The sequence below is a fragment of the Thecamonas trahens genome (genome assembly GCF_000142905.1).
Source record: "Thecamonas trahens ATCC 50062 unplaced genomic scaffold supercont1.73, whole genome shotgun sequence".
NCBI classification, from domain to species: domain Eukaryota; order Apusomonadida; family Apusomonadidae; genus Thecamonas; species Thecamonas trahens.
In genome coordinates, this window is record NW_013657607.1 from 46310 (window position 1) to 67618 (window position 21309).

The 21309-nt window shown below is 67.6% G+C and overlaps 5 protein-coding genes across 5 annotated transcripts in view; 3 read left to right on the forward strand and 2 right to left on the reverse strand.

Moving 5' to 3' along the window:
* Positions 1-107: 107 nt before the first annotated feature.
* On the forward strand, positions 108-5684 carry AMSG_11247 (uncharacterized protein; the record flags this gene model as incomplete). The annotated part of the gene is made up of 1 exon (XM_013897380.1): positions 108-5684. One exon carries the CDS (start codon positions 108-110, stop codon positions 5682-5684), a length of 5577 nt encoding a protein of 1858 aa, XP_013752834.1.
* A 59-nt stretch (positions 5685-5743) lies between these two features.
* On the reverse strand, positions 5744-7669 carry AMSG_12428 (uncharacterized protein; the record flags this gene model as incomplete). Its single annotated transcript, XM_013897388.1, has 1 exon — positions 5744-7669. One exon carries the CDS (start codon positions 7667-7669, stop codon positions 5744-5746), a length of 1926 nt encoding a protein of 641 aa, XP_013752842.1.
* Positions 7670-9201: 1532 nt separating this feature from the next.
* On the reverse strand, positions 9202-13825 carry AMSG_12429 (uncharacterized protein; the record flags this gene model as incomplete). The annotated part of the gene is made up of 2 exons (XM_013897389.1): positions 9202-9462; positions 10451-13825. 2 exons carry the CDS (start codon positions 13823-13825, stop codon positions 9202-9204), a joined length of 3636 nt encoding a protein of 1211 aa, XP_013752843.1.
* Positions 13826-14249: 424 nt separating this feature from the next.
* On the forward strand, positions 14250-14986 carry AMSG_11249 (uncharacterized protein; the record flags this gene model as incomplete). The annotated part of the gene is made up of 4 exons (XM_013897381.1): positions 14250-14349; positions 14463-14531; positions 14603-14818; positions 14886-14986. The coding sequence occupies 4 exons, from the start codon at positions 14250-14252 to the stop codon at positions 14984-14986; spliced, it is 486 nt and encodes a 161-aa protein (XP_013752835.1).
* Positions 14987-16088: 1102 nt separating this feature from the next.
* AMSG_12430 (uncharacterized protein) overlaps positions 16089-21309 on the forward strand; it is a gene marked incomplete at its 5' end in the record, with an annotated part of 6606 nt that continues 1385 nt past the window's right edge. The window contains one exon of the mRNA XM_013897390.1: positions 16089-21083. Coding sequence (XP_013752844.1) covers positions 16089-21083 — 4995 coding nt within the window. The remainder of the gene's footprint in view (positions 21084-21309) is intronic.

Here is a 21309-nt window from a genome sequence, read left to right on the forward strand (position 1 = left end):
TGGTCCTTGCCCTGTCACTCCCCACCAGCCGTGCCTGCGAACGAAGCGCTCCGGCGAGTAAGGCGACACGGAGCTGGAGCCACGCGAGCGGTAGCGGAGGGAGGGTAATGGAGGCAGCGGTGGCCGAGGCCGGTAAGTCACGTGACTTACTTGTGTTTGGTGCCACTGGCATCGAGTGGTTGGCATGGGCCGGCAACGGATCGTTTGCGCCGCCTGCCGCCATCGTCCCGCCATCGCCGCCGCCCGCCACGCCCATTGTCGACGCAGAGACGCTCGATGTGGACGGCGACGGCGACGATGACGTCATCTACGCCACGCAGAGCCATGTCTTCCTCGTCATCAACTCGGCCGGCGGGAGCTCGTGGAGTGCTCCGAGTGTGGTATTTGTCCCGGTACTCCCCGCGACAGGAAATCTTGTCAAGTTGGCCGTGACAGATGTCGATCATGATGGACGTCATGACCTTGTTATCGCCACCGCCCGTCACCTCTACCTCGCGTACAACAACGCGTCAACTGGCTCGTTCTCCCTCTCGCTCGTCGCTGACTCGGGCGACGGCATCATCGCTCTCGACGTCGTCGATTGGGACAGAGTCGGCGCGCCGGACGCCGTTTTTGCCACAAGCGACCTCGTTGCGGTCGTCACAGACCTCGCTCCCGGCCGCAGCGCCCGCTCGCTGGCAAACGCCACGGTCGTCGCACCGCCCAATGTCATTAGTAGTGTCATCAACGCCATGGTCGTCGCCGACTTTACCGGTGACGGCATGCTCGACGTCGCCGTCTGTGGCAACACCCCAACTGCCGGATACATCGTCGTCTTCGCCGCCGCCGCCCCCTCGCCGCAACTATTCAACACGCTCACGCCTCTCGGCACGGACGTTGCCTTTGTGGCCGCCCACGCCTCGTCGGCCACCTACCTCGACCTGGTCCTCCTCGACGTGCAAGCCAGCACCGTCAAGGTCCTCCGCGGCAAGCCGCCTGTCGACGGCGCGCCGGCCTTTGAACTCGCCCCGCCCATCGTCTCTGTCGCGTCGTCATCGCCGTCGTCGGTGCTGGTGGCCGATGTTGACGACGATGGCGTGGCCGACGTCATCGTGACCACAGCCTCTACCGTCGAGTATACCTCGGGCATTGCCCTCCGCGGCTCGTGGAGCACCGGTGTCACCGTCGTCGCCTCCCCCGCTGGCACCTTTCCGCCCAAGGGCCTCACTCCGGCCAACTACGACAATGACGGGCATCCCGACCTGACCGCCATCGCCGCCCCGGGCGTCTTTGCCGTCTACCGCTCGTACTTTGTCAGCGGCCAGCTCCTCTTCCACCCGGCGGACGCCGTGTTTACTCCCGGAAGCTCGATGGGGCCCACGGTCTTTGCCACCGCCGACATCAACGCCGACGGCCGGTCCGACTTTTTTGTGCCGAGCAACAATGAGGGCGCAGTCCGGGCTGTCACCTCGCTGGTCTCCATCCCGGGCACGAACTTGATCTCCGCCTCGTACGCCCTGCCGCTTGTCGACGTCAACGGCATCTCGGTTGTTGTCGGCGACTTTAGCGGCGACGGCATCACCGACATGGTCACCACCATGACGGGCCCCCCGAGTCCCGCGCCCCGCGACCATCTCGCCGTGGCCCATGGCGTGTCGGGCGACTCCTTTGTCCTCACCTCGACCATCGACGTCGCGGCGCTGCATCCAATCGCCGCCGTCTTTGCCGACGACGTCACCGCCGACGGCATCACCGACCTCGTCGTCCTCAACAGCGGCTCCTATTTCATCCACCTCATCGAAGGCCTCGGCAACGCCACCTTCCGCAGCGTCCTCAAGCCCATGGTCATCGGTACCGCCGTCATCAGCAACGTTGTCGTTGTCGACGTCGACAACGACGGCGCCGCCGACGTCGTCTACTCCACCGACCGGCTCCACATCTGCTTCTCCCGCAACGGCGGCGCGTACTTTGACATTACGCCCGTCGAGGCAACGACCGGGGTCGCCGCCGCCGTCGTGGCAGACATCTCCGGCAACGGCCTCGTCGACCTCGTCGCCGCTCTCGCCACCGAGGTCATCACAGCGTACCAGCTCGCGCCGGGCGTCTTCCTCCCGTCCGTCACCGTCAGCTATGCCTCGACCCACTCCCCGGTCAGCGCCACTCTGCTCGACGTCAGCGGCGACGGGGCGGCCGACCTGGTGTTCAGCAACACGGGCAATGCCATCCACGCGCTGGCGTGGCAACCCGGCGGCCTGGCGCCGGCCGCCGGCGTCACACTTGTCGCCGACTGCCTCTCCTTTACCATCACCGAGTGCTTCATCACGCCACTGACGCGCGTCTCACGCTGCACGCCGACGACCATCCTCCTCCCGCCGGGCAAGTACACCGGCTGCCCGTCGACCCACATCAGCGTGGAGGCCACGACGGTGACCTACGCACCGGCAGGTACGCCCGGCTCGGTCACCATCGACTGCTCGGCCCACCCCGGCCCGCTCTTTGCCGTCTCGGGCGGCGGCTCGCTCACGCTCCGTGGCCTGGTCGTCCGCGGCCTGGCCTCGCCGCCCGGCGCAGGCGTCGACGTGTCCGTCCCCGGCGCACCGCTGCTCGCCAGCGGGAGCGCAAGCGAGCTCGTCCTCGTGGACACCTCCATCGAGGAGACGTACTCGAACACCACCGGTGGCGCAGTGGCCGTCCTGGCCGGCGCCGCCGCCACCATCACCGGCTCCAATATCACCTTGGCGTCGGCAAGAGGCTTTGGCGGCGCGGTGTATGTGGCCAGCGGAGCGGAAGCGACCATCACCGCCTCCCGCTTTGTCGCCTGCTCATCGGGAAGCGACGGCGGGGCGGTCGCCGTCTCGGGCACCCTCACCATGACCGACTCGGCCATCTTCGGCTCGTCGGCAGACAATACTGGCGGCGGCATCGGCGTGCCGGTCGAACTCGCATCCATCGGCGCCGTCGTGGCTGTCAACGGCAGCACCATCGCCAACTGCACGGCCGCCAGCGGCGGCGGCATCGGAGCCATCCTCACCGCTATCACCGTCACCGACTCGACCATCACCGGGTGCTCGGCTGAGGTGGCAGGCGGGGCCATCTTCCAGCGGCTCTCCGGCAACGAGTTGCCACTGGTCATCACTGGCTCGACGCTCAGCCGCAGCAGCGCCGGGTACAGCGGCGGGTGCGTGATGTCGATGACGACCACGGTCGTGACCGACTCCGTCTTTGACCGGTGCGTGACCGACGGGAGCGGCGGTGCCATGATGCTCAAGCCTGTGTCAGACGACGCCGTCGTCGACTCGGTCCTGGCCGGCGTGACCGTGACGGCGGCGTCGGCCGGTGGCGCAGGCGGCGCCATCTTTATCAGCGGGCAGGCATTCGCAAGCGACGCCGGGCCAGCCGTTGCCGCCATGGCCGCCGGGGTGTGGCGTCCGACGGCGCTGCCGCTGCCGCCGCCGTTGCTGAGCACGGTCCGCATCCGCGATGGGCTGGTCATCGACGGCGCCGAGTCGGCCACCATCGGCGGCGGCTTCTTTGTCTGCCAGCTTGACCTCATCGACGAGAGCACGACGGCGCCGCCGGTGGTGACAGGCACGTCGGCGGTGCTGGCCGGCGGCGTCGGGTTCTTCTGCGACGGCAACGCGCTGCCGTCGGCCGTCGCCGGCGGTGGCGTGCTGGCAAGCGCCCTGGGCACGCTCACCGGCACGCCGTCAGCAGAGGCGCAGCCGTACGGCTCTGGATGGGCCTCACCGCCGGTGGGCATGGCGTGGGCCGATGTCCCGCCGGCGGCGGTCGGCTCGGCCGTTCCGCTCGGCCGCGGCGTGGCCGTCCTCGTCGACGCCTTTGGCACGCCGTGCGTCGACTCGCGGGTCGAGCTCGAGCTCGCCCTCGTCGACGACACTGGCCTGCTCCTCCGCAACGACGCGGTGGTGGCGGCGAGCACGGCCGGGTACGACATGTCGGCGGTGGGGGTGGCGCTCGACGGCGGGGCGCCGTTTGCAGGGCGGACGGCGGCGGTCGTCCTCATCGGCCACCTCCCGCCGCTGCCCATCCGCCCGCTGCTCCACGCTCCGCCTGCGGTCGACCTCGCCGTCGGCCTCTGCCCGCCCGGCTTTGGCTCGGCGTCGGCAGCGTCGGCGGTGCTGGTGTGCGAGCCGTGCCGGCCGGGCGAGACCAAGCCCGGGACGTCGACCGAGGCCTGCGCCCTCGTCCCGGCCTGCCCGGACCACATGCTGCTGGCCGGCGGCTCGAACGGGTCATGCGTGTGCGAGGCTGGCTTCTGGGCGCCACCGGGCAAGCCGGCTGCTGCCGGCTGCAGCCCGTGCCCGCCCGGCGGCCGCTGCGCCTCGGGCCTGGCCGCCCCGCTCCCGGCCGCCGGCTTCTACCCGCACCCGTCCGCCGTCCACGTCTTTCTCCGCTGCCGCCGCCCGCGCGCCTGCCCCGGCGGCTCGGCCACCGTCCCGTGCGCGCCCACCGCCTCGGGCTTTCTCTGCAACACCTGCGCGCCCGCCCACTACACCGCGCCCGACGGCGAGTGCGCCCGCTGCCCGCCGTGGGCGCCAGCTCTCCCACTGATCGTGGTCGTTGCGCTGCTGGCCGCCGCCGCTGCGACAGGCGCCGTGGTCGCCAGGCGCGAGGTCCCGGCCACGGCGGTCGGCGCCGTAGTGGTCGGCGTGCAAGCGGTGGCGCTGTTGGCGCGGGCGCGGCTAGCGTGGCCGACGGGCGCGCAGACGATGCTGACGGCGCTGGCGGCGGCGGGCAACAGCGACCTGATTGGCCTTGCCTGGCAGTGCGTGGTTGGCGGCGCCTCGCCGGGCTACCTTGTCTCGCTGATGGCGGTCCCGCTGGTGGTAGCGAGCGGGGCTGTGGCGGGCGGCGCAGCAGCCGGGTACGCTGCTGGCACTGGCGCAGCCGCTGGCGGGCGCCGAGTGGCTGGCGCCGTCGCGCCTGCCCTCCTCATCCCACTCCTCCGCCAGGCGGCCGCCGTCTTTGTCTGTCTCCCACTCGCCGACGGCAGCCACGTGGTGGCGGACGAGCCCGGCGTGGCGTGCTTCACCGCCGGCTGGACCGCCGCCGCCGTCTTTGCCGCCATCGTCACCGCTCCCGCCCTTGCCTACGTCGTCGTCGCCGGTCGGCTGGCAGCCGCGGTGGCGGCTTGCGGAAGCGGGCAGGCAAGCGAGCTGGCACGCCGGCAGGCGGCGGCGTTCCGGCGGGCGTATGTGGTGCGGGCGGTGGTGGGCGGGCTGACGGCACGGATGGTCCTCGCGATCGGCGTCGCCGCCCTCGCCGTCCACCCGCTGGCCATGCTCAGCGTGGTGGGCGGAGTGGTCTTTGCCGGCGGGCTCTGTCTCGCCGCAGTGCGCCCGCTCTACGTTCCGCGGCACAACGCAATAGCGCTTCGGGTGGCGCTCGTTGTGCTTGTGGCGGTTCTGCTGGGAGCAGCGGCGTACGCCGAGCGGGCGTCAAAGGCGTCGGACGGCGTGCTCACGGTCGCCGTCGCCGTGCTTGTGGCTGGCCTCGTCAGCCTTGCTGGCCACGGGCTGTACCTCGACTTTGTCCGCACCGCGCCACCGCCGGCGACAGAGCGGCAGAAGACGCTCATCGCCCTTGTCTCCACCGAGCTCAAGGACGTCGAGGCCGACGCCGATCTGCTCCGCGCCGCCGGCGCCTTTCTCGCTGCCTTTGACGACAAGGGCAGCCGGACGTAGCAAGCCTACCGCCCTACGTTGGCTAGTAGTTTATTGGGTAAACGGGGACGAGGCGGGCGCTAGATGGCAACCTGCGACGACGGCGACGACGATGCCGAGGAGGAGGAAGAGGACGACGACGTCGACGATGACAATGAGGAGGAGGAGGTGGAGGAGGAGGTTGAGGTCGAGGTCGAGGTCGAGGCCGAGCCGGCTTGGGGATGCGGCGGCACGGCGGCGCGGTTGGGCGTGTGCGGGGCAGCGCTGGGATCGGTGCCGACGACCATCGAGGTGCCGAGCAGGTCGGGCGGTATGTGCGGGACCGACGACTGAAGATCGAAGATGAAGGCGTTGTCGTCCTGGACTCTCAGGCTGGGCTCGGTGTCGTAGATGGTGGTGGGACTGGAGTACGGCACCGTGAGGGAGGAAGTACACGAGGCGAGCGCGTCATCAGGGGCGTGCTCGCAGGCGGGCGACGAGAGGACAATGTTGGAGAACTGGGTGGTGGTGTTGTTGCCAGACTCGAGGCCATTGCTATCGCCGTCGCCACCGCCATCGCCGTTGCCACAACTCGTTGATGTGGCACGGGGACGTGGGCCTACCACCGGCGGTCGGTCAACTACAGCGAGATCGTCGACGGAGGACATGGAGGCCGAGTTTGAGCCGGCTGCGATCTCCACGGCGATTGTAGGAGCAGTCGTAAGCGGCGAGTCGAGAGATGAGGTAGGATGGCCGGCCACAGTGAGGGACGGCTGGGAAGGCGGCGACAGTGCGGCGGGTGCGGCTGCTGCTGATGGCACAGACTCGGGCTCAAGCTCAGGCGCAGACTCTGGTGCAGACACAGGTACAGACTCTGGTGCAGACACAGGCACAGACTCTGGTGCAGACACAGGCAAAGACGCTGACTCCGGCTCTGGCTCTGGCTCTGGCGCAGGCTCTGGTGCAGGCACAGGTGAAGACGCTGGCTCCGGATCTGGAGCAGGCACAAGGCGCAAGATGCGCGGGCGGCCGCGCGGAGTGAAGCCCGAAGCGTGAAGATGGATAGACTGTTCGGCGGCGGGCGGGCGGCGCGGGGATGCGCGGTGGGCTAGAGAGGCGGCCGACGAGTTGCGCGTGCCGGCGGTGGTCGAGTCAAGCGAGCCCTTGCGGGTGAGCGACGAGTTGGCTGAGTCGTAGTTTGAGGCCGAGGCGGCGACTCGTGGGGTGACAACCCACGAGATGACGCCCGACGAGGCGCCCGATGAGGTTGAAGGAAGCGCGGCGATCTGGGCGATGGCCGAGCGGATTCCGTTGTAGCCATGCGGGATGCGCGAGGCGGAGATGGCACGAGTCGGGAGATCGGTGGGACCGGCAGCGGGCCGACCGACGATACGGGCGGCGCCGTCAACGGGCTGCGTGCCAGAGGCTGGGCCAGGCCCGGGGCCGTCGACCTCGTTCATCTCCTCGTCCGAGTGGTAGTGGACGAGCGAGCGGTTAAAGTCGCCGCAGGCGTGCTTCTTCTTGTGATGGCCAATTGCAGTGGCGGGTTGCGCGTCTGTGCCGGCCTCGGTTGTCGCGCCCTCGTCGGTGATGTCTGTGGCGGAGATCCAGGTCGACGTCATGCGGGCGGCGATGGTGGCCCAGCGAAGGGCGGTGACCGAGGACTTGGCGACGACCACAAACATCTCGACGGTGTGCTTCTTGTCGATGGGGTCGAGGATGCGCCCGACTGGGTGGGCGGTGAGGTGGTCCGGGAGATCAAAGGGGAGGACGGAGCGGAGGGTGGCGGAGATGATGACGTGTCCGCCGCGCGAGCGGTGGGCGATGGCATGTGCGCGGGTCATGCATGCGCCTGTGTAGACTGGCTGCTTCGAGCCGGCGCGAGAGTGACCTCGGGCTCGCCATGGTGCACGCTCATGCGGATGCGCAGGCCGCGCCAGATCGGGCGGAGGCGGCCAAACTGCTCGCTGGTGTCGCGGCCCATGACGGTGGCGCACTCGGGGGCGGCGAGAAGGCTCTTGGGCCATACAACGCTAAGTAGCATGTCTTGGACGATGATGCCGGCACGGATGGCGTGAAGGCCAGCATTGCCGGGAAAGACAAAGACAAAAGCGTCGTCAAAGACCGAGATCGACTCCAGGCCGCCGTGCTGGGCCATGGTGGCGCGTACGCAGGCCTGGTAGAGCTTGACCGCTTCGCCGGTTGCCTCCGGGTAGAGAGCTCGCAGCCGCCGCAGGCGCGCCACCTCGATGACCATGACCACTACAGCCTTGTCCGACGTCGCGGCGGATCCGTTCTCGCCATCGCCCAGAATGGTCGGAATCTTGGGAGACGGCGGCGTGGCGGCGGCAAGTGGCGCGCTTTCGGCATCCAACTCGCCGCTGGGAGCCACGGCAGCGTTGCGTCGACGGCGGTGCGCGACGGCGGTCTTGGCGCGGCGGCGGCGGCGGCGGCAAGCGTACCAGGCAAGCCCAAGTCCAGCGATGCAAGCGGCAGCGATCAGCGGGATGGCGATATAGAGAGCCATGTGGGAGGAGGAGGCCCAACTAGACTCCGAGCCTGTGGGCGTGGGAGCGTCGATGGTGCAGTCCGCTGTGGGCGGATCGTACGAGCCTGATGAGGTACAGAGGACGACAACCTCGCGCGCGCCATTGGACATTGTGGCGCCGTCGGAGCATCGGACGACAAGTCCTTCTCCGACGGGAGCCACTGCTGTCTCTGTGGCGGGATGCGGCTCGATGGTAGCGTGTGTGGCGCTAAAGGTACCGCAGGTGACGTAGTACACGATTCGGAGGACCGGCAGGGGGTCTGCGGCCAGCCAAATCCGACGAGCGCCGTCGTCAGTTTGCGGTGAAGGGGTGTTGTCCGCCATCGGACGCGGCAGCGGGGCGGCGGTGTCGGTGGCATCGGCCCAGGCGATGATCAGGTGGCTGGTGGCAGAGCCGCCGTCGTCTGACTCCCAAGCAGCAGAGAGGACCGATGACAAAGCCTGGCCGGTGACGAGGAGTGGGGCACCCGGTAGGTTGGGTGTCAGCACAGCATCAGCCACCGAGCCGTCCACGATAGCCGCGAGGGCGCGCGGAGTAGTCCAATAGGGGGCGGAGAATGGACCGGCGCGGGCGGTTCCCGGAGCGGCAACTGCGGCGAGGCGAAGGATCGACGGAGCACCAGCGCCAGCGGACCTGTTGGCAGCGGCGAAGCTGAGCGAGGAGAGCGGCGAGATCCACGCATTATGCGGAAGCGGCGGAGTAAAGACGAAGGAGACTCCGCAGATGGAGCCGCCGCCAAGGGCAAATCCTGCTGTGGGCCCTGGGCGGACGATGCCATCGGTTGGCATGCATGCTGTGTATGCCGGGCCTGGGACGGCTGCGGCTGCGGTGTGGATCTGGTAGGCGTGGGCGATGGGAAGAGCGAGGATGATGGCGAGGAGGGCGGCGAGGAGAGTGTGGCGGTAGTCGAACCTACTGTTGTGGCGGCCATATCCGTTCCTGTTCCCACCAGCCGTACCTCGTCCGGGCCGCATTGGGTCGGGCGCCTGGTGTGGCTGGTCTCCCTGCCGTCACGCACCCCACTCGTTCGACCTGGTCGGCCCGTCTGGCCCGTCCGATGCGTCCGATGCGTCCCATCCGTCCGATGCGTCCCATCCGTCCGATGCGTCCCATCCGTCCGATGCGTCCCATCCGTCCGATGCGTCCCATCCGTCCGATGCGTCCCATCCGTCCGATGCGTCCCATCCGTCCGATGCGTCCCATCCGTCCGATGCGTCCCATCCGTCCGATGCGTCCCATCCGTCCGATGCGTCCCATCCGTCCGACTCGGCCTATCCACCCCGTCCACCCCGTCCACCCCCCCGTCCACCCCGTCCGTCCACATCGCCCGATGCCACGCCTGCGACAGCCGCGACCGCTGCGTCCCCTCCGCCTTGCACGTCCGATGCGGCCAGTGCGCCCACGGCCTCCGTCCCGCCCCATCTGCCCGTCCGACCCGCCGCCGCCGACTGCCAACACGGCGAGACGCCGCCAGGTCGCCTTCCTGCTCACCGGCTCGGTCCCGCAGGCGGTGGCCACGCCGGCCGGCGGGCGTACAGGCAGTCTGCATTACCGGCACGGGTGCCATGGCCAGCACCGGTACGGCTGCCATGGCCATGTGTGGGCGTGGGTGGGAGTGGGGGTGGGCATGGGGGTGGGGGTGGGCATGGGCATGGGCATGGGCATGGGTCATGGGCTTCTTCCCCATGGTCGAGTGCTCCCCCCCCTCCCCCCACTTCGCCATCGCTGCTGTTTGTCCCGCAGTTGCTCGGCCTGTCATCGTCGTTCGTCGTGCGGGCAGCAGCATCATCATCATCATTATTATCATCATCATCATCGTCATCATCATCATCAGCAGCAGCATCATCATCAGCATCATCATCATCAGCAGCAGCAGCAGCAGCAACAGTGGCTACTGCGACATCAACGAAAGTGTATGTCGATGTCTCCGATAGGTGTAGTCGCGATGGGTGCCTCTCGAGCCCTGCGGCAGACCACAGCAACAGCCACAGCAGGTTTGTCACAGGCGAGTGTTTTCGGTGGCGCCGACGCGACAGGCACGCGTTGGCTCCTCAAAGACGCGCATGGCCAAGCTATCACAGCTATCACGAGTAAAGCACAGCCTGCAACGCCATCAGCTAGCTATGTGCCCATGTCGGCGCTCACGAGAGTCCGGCATAGTACCGCTATGGCAATTGAAACAGGCGATCGTATGGGCGGCGCGATGAGCTTTGGCTTAGCGGCCTGGGTGAGGGGTGCGTTCGAGGAAGTGCTGCGGACCGTGGCCGAGTGGATGCCTCCATCGCGCTGTGACACGTGGCGGGCAATGCGGTCGGCAATCGAGGTGGTGCGGTACATGAGCGTCGGAGGCCGGCTAACAGAGTACATCGATGAGGTCTGCGAGAGCGACGACACAGACGACGCGTCCGAGCCAAACTGACCTAGGAGCGCTGGCTTCTGCGGTGGCGAGCTCCCGGTGCGCGAGGTTTGAACCAAAGTGTCGAGGGCAACCTCTTCGAGCACGTCACCAAGCCGCCCTGTTGACGAAGTTCGGCGCAGGCGCTTGCGCCGCCGGGATCGCTGTGCCGCCCGTGCTCTCTGCGCCGTCGTGATCCTCTGCTTCGTTCGCTCCAGCACAAGCCGCTGCAGCGACACCTTGCGAGTTTCCGACGTTCCTGAGAAAGACGGCAATGACTCCACACCATGCGACCGGATCACCGACGTACTGTATGCATCCGAGAACGAGTCGGATGACTCGGAGCACACACGTGGCTCGCCCCATAGCTGTGTCGTCTTCTTTGTCGCCAGCCACTCGGGCGATCCGAGTGACGGCGGTTCGCGGAGGGACGGAGGTGTCTCCAGATCCGCCATCGTCGAGTTCAGTCGCTCTTCGTTGGACTTGGCCGAATCGCAGTGGGACAGCGACTGGTGGTACCACCCACCAACCTGTGACGACTCAAACATGGTCGACGACGACGACGACGATAACGACAACGACGATGATGACGTTAACAAAGACTGGCTTGACTTGCCCAGCGGTTCGTGCGTCGATGAGCTGGCACCTGCACCACATCGTGGCTTCTCGCTCGAGGTATACAGGCCATCGGGCCCTGGACACGTGCGCGAGGCGTGCGAGACGTCGCCTCCGACGTCGTCATCGTGGGTGGTGACAGTGACGGCGACGCCCGACGCCACAAAGGTCGATGGATACTCCTCGGTCTGAGTTGGGAGCTCGGACGCCGAGCTCCCGTAGTACCGCTCGGATGTGACCGATGAGAGCGAGACGAGCGAGAAGATGTCAAACTTGACATCGTCGGCCTCGATAAACGAGAACGACGAGATCCATGATGCGATAAGGCCCGGTGGGAGAACCGTCGGCAGCGCCGCGCGCATCTCGCTGGACATAACAATCTGACCGGGCTCGGCAGCCATGGCGATGGCATCAGCATGGTGCATGCAGTCGCCAATGTAGTGGATGTGATGTGTGTCCTCGTCGATGGTGTGCATCGGCGAGCAGGCGTGGAGACCAATGCGGACCCGGAGTCCACGCCACACATACTGCAGCAAACCGTACGACGACGAGTTGCGGGAACGGCGGAGCTGCGACGGGCAGACGTCGTGGGTGAGAATGGGCCGCGGCCAATCGAGCTTGACAAGTGCGTCTTGGATGAGGACCGAGGCCGCGACGACGTCCGAGGCAGCAGAAAGAGGAAAGACAAAGACAAACGAGTCACCGTCCGAGTTGGTCTCGTACCCGCCGGCCTGGGCTACAATCTCCCGGATACACGAGTCATGCAGCTGCATGGCAACCTCCATCTCGCCCGGCAACTCCTCCCAGAGCGCCGGTGAGCCGTCGACGTCGGTGACCATGACTACAACCCGGCCAACAGGTGCATTGGTCATGCGCATCTCCCACATCTCGGACGAGGTCGGGTCAGTTGCTGTCTTGGCCCGCGACCGGGAGAGGAAGATGACGGTGACGGTGGCAGTGATGAGGCAAGCACAAGCAAAGGTGCTAACAGCCATGGTGGTGGCCAACGCGCCAGAGATTGTGCTGCTGCTGCGTTGCGGGGCGGCGCTCGGCACACACCCATCGTCGCCGCCGCACACCCCACAGACATCAACCACCATGCCCGAGTCCGGCACCATGTCGCATCCCGCACACGATGTCGAGTTCCCCTCGCACACGCCACACTGGTCCTTGGTCGCGCCGTTGGCCCAGCACCGGCCGCACTCATCGCGGGCTGCGTCGCGACCAAAGCACACTCCGCAAGAGTCACGGTTGCGGTCGCCACCATGGCACACCCCGCAAGTGTCCTTGGCTGCGCCGCCGCCAAAGCAAATCCCGCACTCGTCGCGAAAGACGCCCGGTGCCAGGCCGGTCGTCCCGCTGACGCACGTCCCGCACTCGTCGAGGAACGCGCTCCCGCCGCAGATGCCGGCGCAGTCGTAGATCGCATGCGGCTCGCCGGGCGCGGCGCATGACGAGATGCACGAGCCGATGCCCGAGTGTCCGCCGCACACCCCGCACCCGTCGTAGATAGCACCACCAAGCGGAGTCGGCACACCGTCACATCCGGCACACCCTGTCCCATCGCCACCGCACACGCCACAAACATCGCGGCGCGCGCTCGAGTGTGGCACGCCGTCGCATCCAGCACACGCCGAGCCATCACCAAAGCACACGCCGCACGCATCCTTGGCCGCATTGCCGCCAAAGCACACGCCACAATCATCGAGTGCGGCGTGGCCGCCAAAGCACACGCCGCACGCGTCGAGGTCGGCGTTGGCAACGCGTCCCGTGCCGGCACCGGCGCACACGCCGCACTCGTCACGGCTCGAGTGTGGCGGACACGGCGCCGGCGCACAGGCCTCAGGCGGTTGAGGCACATACTCGCCAGTGGATGTGCAGGTGACAGAGATCTGGTCCGGGCCGCTGCCTGGGCCATCGGGCCCATCCAGTGCTTGGCCCGGCTCGCACACCAGGTCGAGGCTATCGCCAGCAGCCGCGAGCGCCGCACCCGTCAGCGGATTTTGGGCGATCGCGCCACCAGCCAGTGCCAGCTTTGGGCACACCTCGTAGTAGGCGACCCGCAGGACAGGCAGCGGGTCGAGAGTGACGACGGCATGATCGCCGGGCGCGCAGTCGGCGCGCAGCACGATCACCAGCCCAGCCTGTAGCCCGCCGGGCGCGTTCGTGTCGCCATCGCCCAGCAGATCCTGCACTGCCGCGCCGGAGAGAGACACGGCGGCGGCGCCGTCAGCCGTCAGCGGCAGCGAGACGTTGTGCGGCGGGCCGGCGGGCGTCCAGAGCCACGGATCGGCGGCGGCGGTCCAGGGCGGCAGCGGGGCGGAGGCGGCGGCAGTGACGGAGAGGCCGACGGCGGCCGAGGCGTTGACGGCAGCCAGAGTGAGGGCCGAGTCCGGGTGGAACCAGCGGTGACCAGTCAATGTCGTGAGTCCGGCCGGGAAGGACACGGCGAGGGCCACAGCCGTGGCGCACAGGTCGGCGGTGTGCGGGCCAGCGGCGAGCGGCGGGCCGATGGCAGCGGTGGCCGACGGCCCGGCGATGGTGCCAAAGGCGATACGGCGGGTGGCACCGGTGGCAGGGGAGGGGCCGAGGGCGACGAGGAGGAGCGCTACCGCAAGCGCCATGGCGGGCCATGGTCGTCGGGGACCGCCTCTGTATACGCATGATGAGGGCATGGCGTCGGGTGCTCCGTCCCGCCCCGCCTCACTCTCACCCAATGCCGCAGGTGGAACGAGCGGATGAGCAGCGACGGACAGAACAGTTGGCAGGGAAAAAAACGTTTGTTGACAGATTGTGACCACGTGGGGGGGGGGGGGGGGGGGGGAGCCAATCACGGCGTGCGAGGCTGTCGACGAGCATGAGCAGGCCACACTGCCGGCCGAGTAGGAGTGTGTTTTATCCTTTGCGGAGTCGCATCAAGTGGCCGAGTCTGTGGCGAGCTGCTGGTCGTCGTGTGCGGGTGTGTCCGTCTAGAGTCGGTCCGGATCGGCACGGGGCTGTCTTTCGCCGCTTCGCGACATCGACGCCATCGAGCGCGACTTGTCGCAGATGCGGACACGCAACGGCGAGCTGTTCCAGCAGCTCCAAGATGCGCTCAACAAGATGGACGCAGCGCACGAGCGCGCCCGAGTTGCGCGAGCAACTGGTGGTCACCGGTGATGCGGTGTAGTCTGCACCCATGGCAGCACGTGCTGGGGCGCAAGGACACGGCGCCTTCTCGACGTGTTGGTGGCTAGTGAGGTAAACACGTCGCGGCAGGAGATCCGCGCGCCGAACTGGAGGCGTCGATCATGTCGAGCCTCGCGGTGCTTGGCGATGGCGAGCCTGTGGGTGCTGGCGAGGGGAGTGACGGAGGACGCGTGGGTGAGGCATCGCATCGCGAGCTGTACCGTAAGCTCGAGCGTATGATGCGCTCGTGGCCGAGCATGATGCGCTGCAGATCAAGCTCCATGCCAAGTCGCACGAGGCAGTGGTGCTGAGCCGAGCAGCGACGCACTACACCGACGCCCGATTCGAGCGCTGTCCGCGGTGCGTGTTCGCAGTCGACACCGCTGGCGCGGTGTCGAGTCAGGCCAAGCCGACCGGCCTTGACGGCGAGTGTGGGCGTGGCGCTGACCGTTCATCTACGATCGGAGCACTTCCGCACGCCGCATGTGGTCACAGCGCGGCTGGTCGTCCATACAGCCGAAGTCCGGCGGGTGCATGGCGAGCCCAAGGCAGTGTCGGTGACGTTTCGTCGCGCGTCGGGCTCGCTGCCAAACATTGCAGACGATCCCTGCCTCTAAACGACCGGGCCATGATGAAGTTCATGCGGGAGAATTTCGACTACGACGAGTTGTTGACCGAGAGCATCGGCTGGTCGAAGGCCGTCCGATTCAACAGGCAGACTGCTCTCAAGTTGTGGCGCCCAGCGTTGGAGATGCTGAACACTCTGGCTCGACGCCTCTCTTAGGCTTCTCATAATTAACGCACTGGCCGTGCATGCCAGCCAGCTGCTGCGTGCCAGTTGGCACGGATATCACGCGTACTTGAGCGATCAGACCACGCAAATGAACGGGCGCAGTGGAGAGTCGGCGGGCTCAGCCTTCAGAACCTGTGTCAGCGCAGAGGCAAAGCGCTATCCGGACTCCCCGCTCGAGTCAAAGGCGCGGTACATGCGCGAGACAAACTCGACCGCGGCAGCATCACCCCCACCGCCACCAGCCGCTGGCAGTGCAGTGGCCCGACAAAGCCCTTCGTCGACAGCACCTTGGTGAGGTCAACGCGCGCGCCCTCCTTCGCAATGAGAACAACGTTGCAGACATCGTGGAAAAGCGCCCCCTCCAGCCGACCGACGCTGCCGACGCCGGTTGTGCGAGCAGGTAAAAGGTGAGAGCAGGATAGATGAGACGCAAAAATATTGCAAAAATGAGCCCAAAATGATTAAATATATTCAATATATATATATATATATATATATTGTCATCAATTTAAATATGCATTCATCAATCAAATAATGATAATTTTTTTGAGACTAGATTTATATCAATATATAGTTGAGATTGTAATTGCAAATCGAAGTCTCGGGAGAAAAATTTCTTTCTCCTTTCTCGAACCTTTCTTGTCATCCTCGCAAGGCCTCTTGCCGCCCTACGCACCCGCTACACTCACCAGCTGCCCACAGCAACGCTAGCCTCTCGCTTCTCACCCTCCCCATCCTGCTACAGCGCAAGCTAGCCATCGGCCCCACCCACCGCGGCCCGGCGGCTGCCCATCACAGTCAGCAGCCGAAATTCGACCCGCCACCAACCATCAGACGCCGTTGAGCAGACCACGTGACCGGCACCCCCTCTCTCCCCCTCTCCCTCACACGCACGACGCACACGCACGACGCACACGCACACGCACATGAACTTCCACACGCCGTTTGTCTCGGGCGCAACGCTCCAGGCGCAGCCGCACACACCGTGGCCGGGCAGCGACCGGCTGGCGTACACGGAGCCGGCCGGCGGCAAGGCGGCCGGCTCGTCGGCGGTGGCGGCGCTGGTCAACGTCACGACGGGCAAGGTGCTGACGCGGGTGTATGAGGCGGCGGCAGGCGCGCTCCGGGCGGTGCTCGCGGCGCGGGCGGGCGACCGGGCGGCAATCGACCGGTGGACGCGGGCGGCGGCGGCGGAGAACGCGGCGCGCGGGCTGAGCGTGGGCGACGACGGGTACCTCTCGGTCCTCGGGGTGGGCGCATGCGGGCGGACGCCGCTCGGCCCGCTGGGCGAGGGCTGGCGGACGGGCGGCGGGGCGCCGGTGGCTCCGCTCCCGCCGCATCTGCGCGGCTTCCACGTGACGCTCTTCGGCCCGCCGGACTCGGCCAAGCTCGCCGTCAACGCCATGAACGCCGCCGGGCGCAAGCTGCCGGGCGAGCCGGCGCTGGTGGCCGAGCTCGTCGCCGCCGCGGGCATGGTCCCCAAGTGGGGCGCCGACGACGAAGACTCCAAGACGCCGCTCTTTGGCGACCTTGCCGCCGCGGCGCACCACCTCAATGCGTGCTTTGACGGCAGCCTGGAGACGACCGACGCGGCGTCGGGCAAGCACTACGCCATCGCGCCGGCCGAGCCGGCTGCGGGCGTCTTCCCCTCGCTGCCCATCAAGCGCATCCCGGGGCTGGACCTGCCGTGCCTCGCCGTGACCATTGCTGACGAGGCGGCTGCCGGTGGCCGTGACACGGTCCCGTTGCACATGCTCGACCTGGTGGCGCACGTGGTGGCCAACGCGCACCGGCCCGAGGCGCTCACCTTTTACGTGCCCAAGCTGGAGAATGAGGAAGAGGCCGCGTACCTCTCTCTGCTCATCGGCGCGGTGGAGGAGGCCATTGTGGCCCTCGGCGTGGCGCCCGACTACGTTCCGGGCACCATCCGCGTCATCCTCGTCCTGGAGAACCCGCGGGCGGTCTTCCGCGTCCACGAGATGATGGATGCGCTGTACCCGTACTTTGCCGGCGCCTCGCTCGGCTGGCACGACTACCTCGCGTCGACGGCGCGCCTCTTTGCCCACGACCCGCAGTACTCCATCCCGGTCAAGGCCGACCCGGACATTGTCATCAAGCACATCAAGGAGTCGCACGTCATGCTCGCCGACGTCGTCGGTGCTCGCGGCGGGCTCAAGATCGGCGGCATGTACGGCATTCTCCCGTCGTCGCGCGAGCTGGCCGATCCGTCCATGCAGGTTACCCTCATCGGCTACGTCCGCGACGTGGTGACCCAGCTCAAGCGCGGGCTCGACGGCTTCTGGGTCGCCCATCCCGACTTTGTCCGCATCGGCATCGCCATTGTCCAGGCGTGGCGGAGCGACGCGCTCCCCGCCCTCATCTCGGCCCTCATCCTGGACCCGGCGTCGGCTGCCGAGCTGGAGGCCTTTGTGGCCGGGCCGGACATCGACGGCCTCGCGGTGGACGACCCCAAGTACCCGCGCGCCCTCCTTGCCGCCGACGTCGGCGTCTCCAACGTTGTGGCCAACTCAGACGAGGCCGAAGTCCGGTACAACATCTTCCAGGCCCTGCAGTACCTCGCCGACTGGCTGGTGGGCAACGGGTGCGTGGCGCTGCCGACAACTGTCCGCGGCGTCGCCGTCCGGGTCATGGACGACCTCGCCACGACCGAGCGCTCGCGGTGGGAGCTCTGGGCCGAGCTCTTTCACGGCCGCGTCGACGTCTACGACTACCTCCGCTTTGTGGAGGAGGAGCTCAACTACATCCGCCGCGACAAGACCGACGGCCTCAAGGCTGTCCAGGTCAAGTGGGCCCGCGCCGAGAAGTGGTACCCAGTCGCCGCCAACATTCTTCTCCTCCTCACCCTGCCCACGCCCGACGGCTCCATCATCGAGTTTGCGCCGCGCCTTCTCCTGCCGTTTACCCTCGACGCGGTGCGGAGCGCGGCCGATCCGTGGGCGGCGGCCACGGCGCTCGAGCCGGCCAAGTTTGCGCTCCCGGCCCGGGTCCTCCGCTGGCGCACTCTCTTTGCCGCCATCGCCCACCCGCGCCTTGCGCTCGCCTTTTCGCACACCAACTTTCCCGATGCCGGCCGTGTCGCGGCCTACCTCCTCGACGAGCCGGATACTCGGCTGACGGTCGACGACGTCATCTACGCCGCCGACTTTCACGGCGACATCGGAGCTGCCGCCCGTGCGGCCGCTCACGAGCAGGCCGAGCAGGCGGGAGTCGCCGGCTCGGGCCTCGAGGGCGAGCTTGTGGCCGGCGCTGAGGCGTACGCCGCCAAGTACGGCTTCAAGTTCCTCATCTCGGCTGCTGGCAAGTCGGGCGCCGAGCTCCTCGCTGAGCTCAACACCCGCCTCCACGACTCGAGCCCCGAGGCCGAGCTTGCAGAGGCCTCGGCGCAGCTCACCGCCATTGCACTCCGCCGGCTCCGCGGCGACGACTCGGTCTCGGCGTCGACGGCCGAGTGGCTTGTGGCGCTCGCTGGGTCGCACGGCGTCGAGTCTGTTGGCTACGCCTGCCTCTCGCGCGGCGACACGCTCCTGGAGCCGCCGACTGCCGCTGCCGAGTCGATGATCAAGCACTCGGTGCTTGAGGTTGTGGCGTCGCGGAGCGATCTCGAGTGGCGGGCGCCGCTGCCACAGGTGGTCGAGGCGCAGACGGTGGTGGCTGGTGCGTCGGCATGCCCGACCTCGTCGCTCTTCCAGATGGCCTCGATGTCCAAGACACTTGGCACCGCGCTTGCACTCGAGTACTTTGTGGGCACGGCCTCACGGTTCCTGCCGAACGCCGTGCCGGTTGTGGGCTTTGGCCTCGAGACGCCGGTGGCGGCGATGCTCGCCGCCTGCGGCTCGCCGTTTGTCCTCGAGCTCGACGAGAGTGTGCCAGGCGCCGACGCGAGCTGGCTCGACGCGCTCACGCTCTCGCACCTTGTGGACCACTCCGGGCTTGGCCAGCCGTACGTCTTTGGCCTCCCGTCATGGGTGGCTGCGTCGGGTGCGCCGGTTGAGCTGATGGAGGGCAAGACGCCCGGGGCGATGGAAGCCGGCTACGCGCCCATCAAGGTGGGCAAGGCGCCCGGCTCGCAGTTTGGCTACTCGGGCGGGGCCTTTATTCTCGTCCAGCACCTGCTCGAGGCGTTTTCGGGCGTGAGCATTGTGGACTTGATGGAGGCATGGCTCCCGCAGCTCGGGCTTGACCCGACGACAGAGCTTGTGTTTGGCGACGTCGACGCGGTCCTCCCGGACGGGTACACAGCGGTGGCTGGGGCGCGCGACTCGAAGGCGCCGGTCCCGCGGCTGCATTTTCCGGCGCTTGCCGCCGGCGCGTGGGGTACGCCGACCTCGATCCTCAAGTTTACGGCGGTGCTCGCGCAGGCGTTTGCCTCGCCGGGTGCGACGTACCCGCTCTCGCACGACACGGCGGTGCAGATGCTCGGCGCGCCGCTCGATCGCGGGGCGGTGGCGTTCCAGAACGCACGGGCCGGGCGTGGGCTCTTTGTGGTGCAGGCCGGATCGAACCGGGTCATGATCCACCAGGCGTCCAACGACGGGTACACCGGCATCTACGCGGTGGTCTTCTCAGGCCCGGACGCCGGCTCCGGCTTTTGCACGGTCTCGACGGGCGACCTCGCCGGGGTGTACACCAACGTGGAGATGGCGCGCAACGTGCTCCGCGGGCTCGAGTGGACGGGCGTGGACCTCGATGCCTTTGCGCCGCTCGAGTCCTTCGACCCCTCGCCGTGGCCGGCGCACCAGATCGTGAACCAGGCGTACCGGCAGCTGCTGTTTGCGGCGTTTGAACCGGCGGTGCCGGAGACCATTGCGCGGCCGGCATCGACGCCGATCCGCGAGCTCAACGAGTACGACGTGGCATCGGGCGCGGCGCTGGTGGCGACGTCATCGGAGGCCTTTGCGCCGGCGAGCAACCTTGTCGAGCCGCGGGTGGCGGTGTTTGACCCCGAGGCCTTTGGCCTGCAGGGCAAGATCATGGACTCGTGGGAGACGGCGCGGCACCGGTCGTACCCGCCGCATCCGGGCTACGACACGGCACACTTTGCGGTGACCAAGAGCCCGGCGGCCGTGGGCTACGTCTGCATCTCGACGCTCTTCCACGACGGCAACCACGCGCAAGCGGCCAGCGTCGAGTACGTGCCGGTCGGCGGCGGCGAGTGGCGCGAGCTGCTGGGCAAGATCCCGCTCGATGGGCACTCTGAGCACTGGTACGCGCTGGAGACGCCGACGCTCCCGGTGGGCGAGTTCCGAGTGCTCAACTACCCGGACGGCGGCATCACCCGGATCGGGCTCTACCCGCCGGGCACGGCCGGGCTGCCTGCGGGCCTTGCGCCTGGCGCGCCCGTGGTGGTCCGGTCGGCGGCGCCGATCCCCAAGGTCGTTCCGGTCACGCACCACATGGCCGAGGCATTCCGCGCCCAGGCGCGCGGCATCAAGCCAAAGGGCGCGCCGCTGGCCGACGCGGCGTGTCTGGCGGCCGGCGGGCTCGTCGTCGCCGCGTCCAACGAGCACTACGGCCCGGCGGTGGCTGCGCTCGCGGCGTACCCGCCGATGGGCATGTTTGACGGCTTTGAGTCGGCGCGCTCGCGGGTGGCCGGCCACGTCGACTGGCTGGAGATTGCCCTTGCCGAGCCGACAGTCCTCGGTGCCGTCGTCCTCGACTTTGCCTTTTTCCGCAACAACAACCCGTGGCGGGTCACCGTCCTCGCTCTCCGCCCGGGCGCCGACGGCAGCGCCGACTCTGACTGGCTCCCGCTCGTCGACCGCCTCCTCACCAAGGAGTACGCTGGCAACGTTCTTGTCGTCCGCGCTGGCGACCACATCGCCCTCTCGGCGTCGTACGCCTGGTCGCAGCCCATCACTCGGGTCAAGGTCATCTCCGAGCCCGACGGCGGCATCAACCGTGTCCGTCTCCTCCGTGCGCCGCCTGCCTCTAAGCTCTAGTGACCTTGGCATAAAGTCAGTCAACTTGCGTCGTGCTTGCCCCCCCTCTGCCCCCCTCTGCCCCATCACCGTATCCCATCCCCCTCTGCCCCCCTCTGCCCCATCACCGTATCCCATCCCCCTCTGCCCCCCTCTGCCCGATCACCGTATCCCATCCCCCCTCTGCCCCCCCTCTGCCCCCATCACC